The following is a 10,346-nucleotide window of genomic DNA, read 5'->3' as shown; positions in this document are numbered from 1 at the left end:
CTGATAATGATGAAATGAGAACTGGATTTATAGGGTTAATTCTTAATTAGATTTTACCCAACAAACCTGCGGTATACAACGCCATACATATATCTACTGTACCCTGTTCCACCCCCAAACCGCGACGTCTCGTCGCTTGATGTCGCTTAAAATCAATAAAAAGCAATATAATAAATACACCAGTTATATAGTGGCGTAATATTAGAACCAGCCAATAAATAAGTTTGAAAAAATAATAAGAAGAAACCAAATAAACAATAACGATTATATTTACCACATAAGTATGTCATAATTATGAATACTAAAAAAATGTTTTTCTCTTAGATCAAATACACATAAATCTTAACGTAAAAGTGAATCTTTGGAATGAGGTTCAATGTAATAATAATAATAATAATAATAGTAATAATAATAATAAATGGAAGGTAACTGAGAAAAAATATGTATGTAAATGAAAGCTATCGTTACATTGAAAAGTTTGTGTAAAGTGATGATTTTTTTTTCTCTCGAGATTGAAACATCGGTGAATGTATTATACATATATAAGTTGCTTCTATGGCGTACCTTGTATAAAGTTTCACGTATGTGTAACAATTATAATACTTGTCGATACATTATTAAATACATATATGTATAATAGGCCAGTGTGATGATTATTGCAGTCTTCAATAGTTCAGAATTCCTTGCTTTTTATACAAATTACAATTTATACGTTCATATATAGGTATGCACGTACCAAAATTCGTCAAACGGCATTGGATATTGCATGAACAATGGTATAAATATAGACATTTTTTTTTCCCCCTTCTTTTATGTTCTCTTTGTTGTCGTTTCAAAGACGTTTTTGAATAATAGATTATACTAGCTGTACTTCGAACTATTTTATATATTATTATGTTTAATGTACTTGGCTATATTTTCTAAACGTTAACGACGACTCTTCGTTATATAAGAGAATGTGATTTTCTTCTATATATTATAACGCGGCACGTAACACTTTACGCGTGCCCTACAATATATAAGTATTGTAAATACATGACACTGTTCATCTACTGCACCAGCCGACCCTCCATCTATCGTTTACCTACTTTCAGGCTGCAGAGTTTGCACACGTGTTTTAATATTCCAAAAGTCAAACGTCCACGCGCCTCTGGATAATCAATTCCGAATTCAGTAAATATTTACTATAGTTACTCGTTTATTTCATTTATATATGTATATTATATATATATATATATATAATTCAGGTTATGAATTTTTTTAATATCGCTCTCTCTCTCTCTCTCTTTCTCTCTCTAAAAAAAAAGTAAATAAATAAGAGTAAAAATATAACATCCACTGTACATACAATATTATAATCAAGACGTAAAAAAAGGTTTACAAAATAATACAATAATAATAATAATAATAATAAGAATAAGAATAATAATAAATATTTAGTGTTTTATTTTCTACGAAAAACGTAATTATTATCCTATACGTATGTATAAATGTCTCGTTGTTGCGTCCGTTTATGTATTTGCATTTCTTGAAGAAAAAATGTGAATTTATGGTACGTCACATGTATAATATGATTCTATACCTGATATGTGTATTTGCATACCTCATTTACATAATAACGTAATAATAATAATAATAATAATAATGATGATGATAATAATATTCAAATTATACCAGAGTGCATTTAAAAAGCAATAGAAACATATAAATATTTACTTTTAGTACGGACTCCTACTGCGATATAATTAAATATATGTATGTATATAAATATATTATAAATCATTAAAATCACGATAACACGAAATACCGAATAATAAAAATAATAACAATAATAATAATAAGGATAAAATTAAAATTAAATATAACACAAATAAGATAATAATTAACTTTGGTTACTATTTTGTTAATTAGACTGCCTTTTAATAATACCCTGCGCGCGTCAACTCTGCTTGCACAGAACTTGCATATTATTACACCGACCTACGTATGTAACTACATACCTATTTACGTCGTTATGATTTTCTACTTTGCTTTAATACGTAGATATACATATATGTTATATCCAATCGAGAAATGTGATACATATTCGATGCCCGGATGCACTGCCTGCGATATACCTACACGCAGCCACTTGGGTACAGAATATTATATGCCACAATTTCATACATACAGGTGCATGGACACGTTGAAAATGTACTTCGGTTTCGTTTTACGTCTGTTGGTTCGATTCTACCTTTCCTGGACTCGGCGTAATTACCGATCATTCATTTATCGTCCGGGGGGGGGGGGGGGGGGGGGATCACGTACCTGTTACCTATATACATACGTATATACAAATTTAAAGAGTGTTGTATCTCAAGGTTCGGTACAAGAAGTTTCTACAGCAAATATTTCCGCAACTGCAGCATCTCATTGAAACAGTTTAATATTTTTTTTTTAAAGAAACATGGTCCTGAAAATCTTGTTTTTACGAAATTCGTGAAAGAATTATTTTATATATATATATATATATTCGTATTGATCAAATGATGATAAGTGAAATGTAGAATTGAATAATTCCAATGATGCATGTGAATTGGCGTTCATATATTCATTAAACGGAAAGCCTGAATTTCTACTTCATAGTCAACTACTCGCTGTAAATTAGGATGTAAATGTGACTGGAATTGTAAGCGATGGTTGAAAATATCGTTGAAGACTAATCGGTGCTTGAAAAATATCATCCCTTCAAACATGCACATATGTATTCCCTTAATTAGGATATATCGTGTTCTAATTTTGCTTCAGAACGGAATCGATACAGATAACGGATCAACATTGTAGGTATGCGGGTAACTCACATTTCACACGCAAACGCGATATAGAAAATATGGTTGGATACTGCGGTGCATAGTTTTCATGGTAATTATTATATTAAAGTATAAGATAATTAGCAATCCTCATGAAACCGATAATGGTTATCGATAGATATTTTTCACCCGTTGGAAACTAAACGTGTATAAGTATTTCGTCTGTTCGAAATTTAAATAAAAATGAAAAAAAAACTACATTGAAACGAAATTTTTATCATTAATTTAGTGCTATATGAATACGGTGAAGTAAAGAGAAAAAAACTGGATGATCGCGAGATGTTCTCTTCTGATATTAAATAATGTTAAGACAGTTGGCCGTCCGTTAAGTACCGTGAATAATTCCGCATTGCACTTGACGATATTAATAACTTACTCTACAACAATCTTAAATTAGCTGCCACTTTTGTTTTTACTTATATTTCTTGATCCATACCCTCCATTCTATTGATTTTAATACAAGTAGTACTATATATCAATCGCCCAATATATACAACATATATGTATACTGTATATAAAGCCTGTTACACGAAGAAAATGGTAAAAAAAAAAAAAAGGAAGGAACGGGGAACAGAACATTTACAATTCGCAAAAAAAAAAACTGATACGCTTTACGCAGTTCGATTGATTTAAGCAAAGCTAATTTGAATGTGTAATATAAAAATGACGGTTGAATCGCCATCCGGTTGATGCGAAGCAAGGATGACTTGAGTTACTAATTATTAATCCTCACCAGACGCTTGTAATCCAGGGAAATGTAAAGAAAGCTCGACAACATCGAACAGCAACGGGATTCAAAGAGTAGTTTCCATTTTGGTCTTTTAACCACGACACATGAGTTGCATAGTGATTTGTCCGGACAATAAAAGACAGGGAACGGAAATCCGAAGCCTCATCCGCCAGGCGTTGGATTGAATCAAAAATAGCAATAATAAGTATTAGAAACATGAAATCAGAAGCGATCGCAACTTTTGTAGAGATCTGTATTCCTCGTTCCTAATTTTAATTACACTAAATTTATATTTTCGGCGATTTCTTAGCGGATGCACCAATCGCACCAAATTCCATTTAAAATCTCTGTATAGAAATAACAGGTTAAGAAGGATTAAAATGCACTTGAAGCATCCGAAAAGAACCCGCCATTTTTTCCTTATACGTATAATAATATGTTTCGTTTTCAGTTTATCTTTTTCATCCTACTTCGTGTAACGAGCTTCGTTATATATCTATATCCACATACATATATAGATACATAATACTCTTCATCCCACTGAAGTACTTCTCTTTCAATCCTCAATTCGTCCCCGGATCTTTGACAGAGCGATCATCGCCCATGCGTGTACATACATATCCGGCTATAGTCGTACAACAAAATCTGAATATCTCTCGTAAAATTTCCTTGCTATTTCCGTCCTGCTCGCAGGCATGTCGTTTCTATATGTATATATAATACGTGAATACATACATACATACATACAACATATATATTTATACGTACGAGTATAACATAATAATCGTAATCGTAATTTGTATATTATATGCATATTAGGTACATACGCACCTACCTTTAAATCACCCACATCGCATATAGATAACGGGGGCAATTCTCTTCATTCTACATGTATGTAGTACATACATGTAAGTATATGTATAACATTATATACCTACTATAATACTCATTCAAGAGGAACCTCACGCGGGCAAAAGAGATCCAACAACGGTGTACCTACATATACCCGGTATAAAATCCGTCCCAAGGAGATGGTTCTTTTTTCTTTCTTTTCTTTTTTTATAGCATTAGGTATATATAAACTCATCGTGTCCCATTGAAGCTCTCCACTTGAGTGAAGAGCTATAGGGTTCCGCATCATCGAGACAACAATCGCTAGACTGAACATGGAGTAAGATTATAAACTTTTTTTTCCCACCGCTTTCTCTATCTCCGTCTCTACATAGTTTTCACCGTTTTTAATACCACCTACATTCAAAATATATGTATTATATATATATATATACGTACTCTCTAAACGTTCATCGCGTAGTAAACGGAATTCTGTGTATTCGGCGGCGGTCCGTTGTTCGAATGTCCGATCATCGTGCCAGGATTGGCGTGATGAACCTGATTGTTCGAATTATTCTGCAAAAAATCATGGGACGGTGCGCTTGCAGCACCCTCGGGAACGCCGCGTTCGGCAACGTTGCATACGGCTCGTAGCTGCTGTTGCTGTTGCTGTTGCTGCTGCTGTTGCTGCTGCTGATGATGATGATGATGATGATGGTGTTGCTGGATCTTAGTCGGCGATGCCAAGACCGTGTTGTTCGCAAGAGTTCCGCCCGGTACGACGACGGCGTTGTTATTGCTATAAGCCGCACACATCGGCGACGAGGTCGCCGAAGATGAGGTCGAACAGGTTGGTGGCAGGGCGTTTATCATTCCGGTTTGCGTCTGGACATCGGCTGCTCCTCGTCCCAGGTGCAGCTGATAATGATATCCTCCTCCACCTCCTCCCCCGGGACCAGCGCCACGTTGAACAACCGGATTCGCGCAGGCCGAATAAGGTACCGACTGTAGACCGTAACCGGGAGGATTTTGGTGCTGATGATGAATGGAATGAACGTTATGGTGTACAGGAAGCGTGTTCGGTACACGCATTTCCTCCGGTTGGACGACCGGTTGATGCAGATGAAGGTGTAGTTGGGCCGACTGCGAGGAGTAGAGCGACGCCGTCGTGGGGTTGGCGGAAACAGGACGAGCCGCGTAGTAACGGGTAGATGGATCCTCGATTTTCCTGCAGAGATTGTTCCTCGGGTAAGGATACCTATCAACGTGGTTGGCGTAGTTCGCAGGAGGTGCGGCATGCGCCGGAAGGATTCTCTGGATGTTTTGGTAGGTGGGATCGGACATTCCGTTGTAGGGTAGGAGGTACATCGTGCGGTAACACTTTGCCTCCGGCTGCTGCTGCTGCTGCTGCTGTGGCTGCTGTAGACCCGGAGTTACGGTGCCGATCTCGCAATGGTATCCGAGGGTATGACGCCGCGTCGACTTTCCCGGAAGCGTGTTGTACATCGTGCCCTGACCCGGGTCACCGCCGCCGGCTATTCGCAGCATCCTAGCTCCAAGGGTGTGTGGATGTTGACCGTTAATTTTCGTCTGGTCCCCGCTGCCCGGGTTATACCGCTGACCACAGTCCCCGTTAACCGAAGGTCTGGTGGCCGACCTGGGCAGCGTGCTCTCGAGGTACGAGCCACGGGTCAGAGATCCTTGAACACTGGCAGCGGTCTCGGCGATGGTCTGATATATGTCGTCTATCTGACGCTGCATCGTGTTTATACGGTTTATCGTATTGCTGCTATCCCTGCCGTCGGTGATCGTGTGATAAGTATCGTCCTCCTCGTCCTGGACAAATATCCTCGACGACGACGAGGATGATGATTTGTCCCCGATCACCTCGTTCTCGTTGTAATACGAAGGCCAGGACAAATGAGACCCGGCTTTACCAGCCTCGATAAGCGCTCCAGGAGCTACGCTGCGTGACTGCAATTGCCGTAGAATCTCATTAGTCGAACCAAACTTCGGTTTTATACCACGTACCGAGGGTCGTCGGTTGAACCCGTAGTCGTTGAGCTCGTCGTCCTCATCCTCGGCCTCGTGCTGCTGCTGCTGCTGCGTCTCTTCCGTTTCGTTGTACCGCTTCTTTATACGCTCCGTTCGCGTCTTGTCCTGCTCAACGAAGGCCATGAGTTCGTCAGTGGCCGAGTCCTCGTCGCCGGCTGTGCTGGTCGGCGTTCCCCTCGTAACGTCAGGCGGACCACCGGCGTTCCTGTAGTTCCTCTCTTCGCCCCGCAGCGCGGCTTCGATATCCTCCAGGCTGTAGGACGAGTCCGAGTTGTAGCCGCCGACGGAGTCCCGGCTGTTCCCCGAGCTGGTCATCTTGGCCGATGACAACTGGTAGTAGTCCTCGCGGTTCTCGATCCCCGTACCCGCGACGCATGACAGCGGTGCCAGACTGGCCAGGAACTGCTTACGCGCGTCCGAGTTCATCTTCGCAATCGGCGTCTTACCCGCGGTATTATACTCGCGCCCCGGCTGTTGACCAAGTTTGTTCCCGATGCCGAGGTCGGGCAGATTCCTGATCATCGAATCGTTCGCTGCGTCAATCTTCTTCTGGGCGAAAAGATCCGTGATCTTCCTGTACGTCGATTGGTGCTGCATGTTCCCCTGCGGCGACGGGTTGTTCCCCTGACCGACGTTCACCTGTTGCAGGGAGTTCGACAGTGTGCAGGAGACGGCCGTCGTCGTGACGGAAACGCAGCGAGCGGACGAGTCGCTCTTGGCTTCTTCGCCCGAGGGTGACGTCCGGACGGGAAAGTCCAGGTAGTCGCTGCAGCTGTCACCGGTGGTCGTGTTCTCGGAGGCGCTGCTCTCGTTGTCGCGGTCGTCAAGGTCGAGGCAAGTCAACTGCCGAATCCTTTCCTCCAGGGTGAACTCTTTGGACCGGAGACTCTTCTTCTTGGCGTTCGGTTCGTACTTCGATATCAGACTCCGTCTCAGGGCGTTGCGTTCTATAGTCTTCCGGATAGTCGTAGGTTCGCCGTCGACCTCGCCCTGCACGCCACCAGCCAGTTTCGCCCTCTTGACGGCGTCGAATAGCCTGAGACTCTCTGTCGTTATGAGGAACTTTTGCCCCTCCGGATCATCCTCGTCCCGGGACTGATGGTCCTCGACCCCAGCCGGAAGTACCGACTTGTTCGGCGCCGGAGGCGGCGATATGAATCTTGGATCTGGGAAGAGCTGCCTAACCGCGGAATTCGGCTTCAGACTGTTCGACACCAAGGACACATTGCCGAGTTTAAACGTCAGGGATAATTCCGCCGCGTCACCATCCCCGGATTCCTTCTCCGTCAAATCGGCCGCTCCGATCACCTTGTGAACCACTTTACCGCCGGCGTTATCCTGCTGCCGTTGCTGTTGTTCATCCTCACCGCCGCCCCCAGGTTTCGCCACCGCTGTTGACATATTCTCGAAACGCACAGAACCCTCGTCCTTTGAGTCCGATGATGAATGCGGGCTGTTTGCCAGTTTGTTGTTCTTCAGGATACCCGAGACCCTCTTAGCGCCGCTATCGCCCTCCTCGACGACGACCCCACCACCACCACCACCACCACCACCACCACCACTACCACCGTTTCCGTCCTCTCCGCCCAATTCGCGAACGATTCGACGTTCCGTAACCGTTGTCATCGTGATTGTCTCGACTAGATAACGCTGATGAAGATCTGGAATATAAAAAAAATGGGTTACGATTATTCTCACTTTTTCCTGCATATTTTCAAACCCTCTGAAACGTATGGAAAATGTTTCTACGTTCAATGAGTGTCGAGCGACATTTTCGTAATGATTCCACACGTCTGACTAAAAAAATTAAAATTACATCCTTACCTACCAATGTTTCAACTCTCTTTCCTTCTATAACCATAAATTTCACCGAATATATTAAAAGAAAGATTGAATTTCAAAAAAATTATCCATATTATCGCAACAAAACTACATTTCAAATTAATGCACCCCGACGATGCTCATCCATTCGTACGAATGCGTGATAATTTAAGCTCGCCTAGTAATATCTAGGTTCATCGATTAGAAACGACTCCGGTGCAAGTTTATACATATAACAGAGCACATCGTACGTCGGTTCTAAAACAACGGGGGTAGGTATTCGGTATATATATATATATATACATACATACATACATATGTCATATATACATATAATAATGTAAGTATATTCGCGACGTTAATTCCTCAGATCCTCGACATTCATGTGTGTAGTACCACACACACTTATACGCCAGTATATACATAGCATGCACACATGCACAGACGTATGTAAACATTCACGTCCGAAGTCTGCACAGGGAATATTGAATTTTCAAGCGCGCGGACAGTTTGAGAGATCCCGAGGACGTACGTACATCGCACGTATAAAGCACACATACCTAAGGAGAAAGGGGTACGTAGGTATGTATATACACACGTACATATACGTTATATACACCTAAGCGTATAACGCTTCGCTCTGAATCCCGTCGGCTAGGCTGCCGACGACGACGACGCGCGACGTCGCGATCCGAGCGTCAAGAAAAACCACGTGACTCTCAACCAAGGTATCAAATTCCTCACGGATTCCCCATGTGGAACATTAGTTTATACGTGCATGTGTATGTATGTATATACCTACATATGCAACATATGTATATACGTCAACGCGCCCCCAAGAGGTAATTACATATATTACCTTATACATATATCTGCGCTTGGACGCCTGTGTAATTGGACTTATTATACACATATTATAGATATATGTATACAATTTGCCAGGATCTATTTTTTTCTCTTTTCTTTCTGTCTAACGCGATTTTTCTTTTCTCACTTTGTTAAAAAAAAAAAAGAAAGATATATATATATATATATAATGAATCAAAGCTAAAAATGTAAAAGAATGTAAATTTATACGCGTTAATTAAAGACTTGGAATAGTAAAATATCATGGATTTGATGTACAGTTGAACGAGAAATTTTGTCAATCTATTGTTTTCATTTTCCGCTTTATAACCGTATAAAGGAAAATTTTCTATTTCCGACAATTCAAACCTCATAAAACTTCTTCAATTAGGTTCAATTGAATAACGTACAAGTAGACAGACGCGGGTTATCCCTGTACCGTGGTTATAAATTTTCCAAGCACATCGTGCAACGTACGTGTCACTAAAGATTCGAGTCGAGACGCTCAGAAAATGATATCGTTTTACCCGTCAAGTATATAAGAACGAGAATATGTATGATTGGGGCGTCTCTGTCTCGACGAATTATAGTTTATCAACCGGGGTCATTTCAGATAAATTTAACATCGTCAAGGGAACAAACTAGATTAATCCTATACACACATGTATACTATAGATATAGGTACATACACTACACACACACATACATCTCTCGCGACTATAATCTTTTTATAGAGGAATCGAGAAGAGATGAGAAACTTTCGTTTTGTATTCAATTTTCTCCTGAACCATTGTCCAAGGCGATAACACAGCGTGGAAAGGATAATTATTTGAATCAAATTTATATGCTTGCTTGCTATTAATTTTGCCACCCAAAGTCATCAGGGGCCAGTCATTAATTACGTAAGGACGATTTTAGCCATTTTAACCCCCCCGCCTGCCCCCTCGTAAGAACACATAAGATTTCTTGGACTCCTCCTAGTTACTAGATAGTTTTCATTTATAAGCTTTAAAGTGCGCAAATGTGAACATATTTACGATTTTAAAAACTTATTATGAAATAAAAATTTTTACAATAACAATATATAAATGAAATTGTACATTAAAAATGAATAGATAGATCTTATAGTTTGTGGAACGTCTAAATAAAAATTTTTTGTAGTTTTTTAAACTGCCCTTTAATTTTCTATGCGATTTTTGTTTCCTGAGACATTG

The 10,346-nt window shown here is 40.5% G+C and overlaps 1 protein-coding gene across 2 annotated transcripts in view; it reads right to left on the bottom strand.

Moving 5' to 3' along the window:
• Window positions 1-4,852: 4,852 nt before the first annotated feature.
• LOC124409834 overlaps window positions 4,853-10,346 on the bottom strand; it is a 33,106-nt gene continuing 27,612 nt past the window's right edge. Inside the window, exons 3-4 of one of the 2 annotated variants that reach the window (XM_046887726.1) lie at window positions 5,118-8,126; window positions 4,853-5,075 (exon numbers count right to left, since the gene is read on the bottom strand). In XM_046887726.1, the coding sequence (XP_046743682.1) occupies window positions 4,873-5,075; window positions 5,118-8,126 (3,212 nt within the window). In that variant the 3' untranslated portion in view covers window positions 4,853-4,872. Of the gene's footprint in view, window positions 8,127-10,346 lie in introns of both variants that reach the window. The other variant, XM_046887725.1, reaches the window with a different exon arrangement.

This window comes from Diprion similis, chromosome 8 (genome assembly GCF_021155765.1).
Source record: "Diprion similis isolate iyDipSimi1 chromosome 8, iyDipSimi1.1, whole genome shotgun sequence".
Classification (NCBI taxonomy): domain Eukaryota; kingdom Metazoa; phylum Arthropoda; class Insecta; order Hymenoptera; family Diprionidae; genus Diprion; species Diprion similis.
The sequence above is the reverse complement of the archived record's forward strand: the minus strand, read 5'-3'. Positions and strand labels throughout refer to the sequence as shown.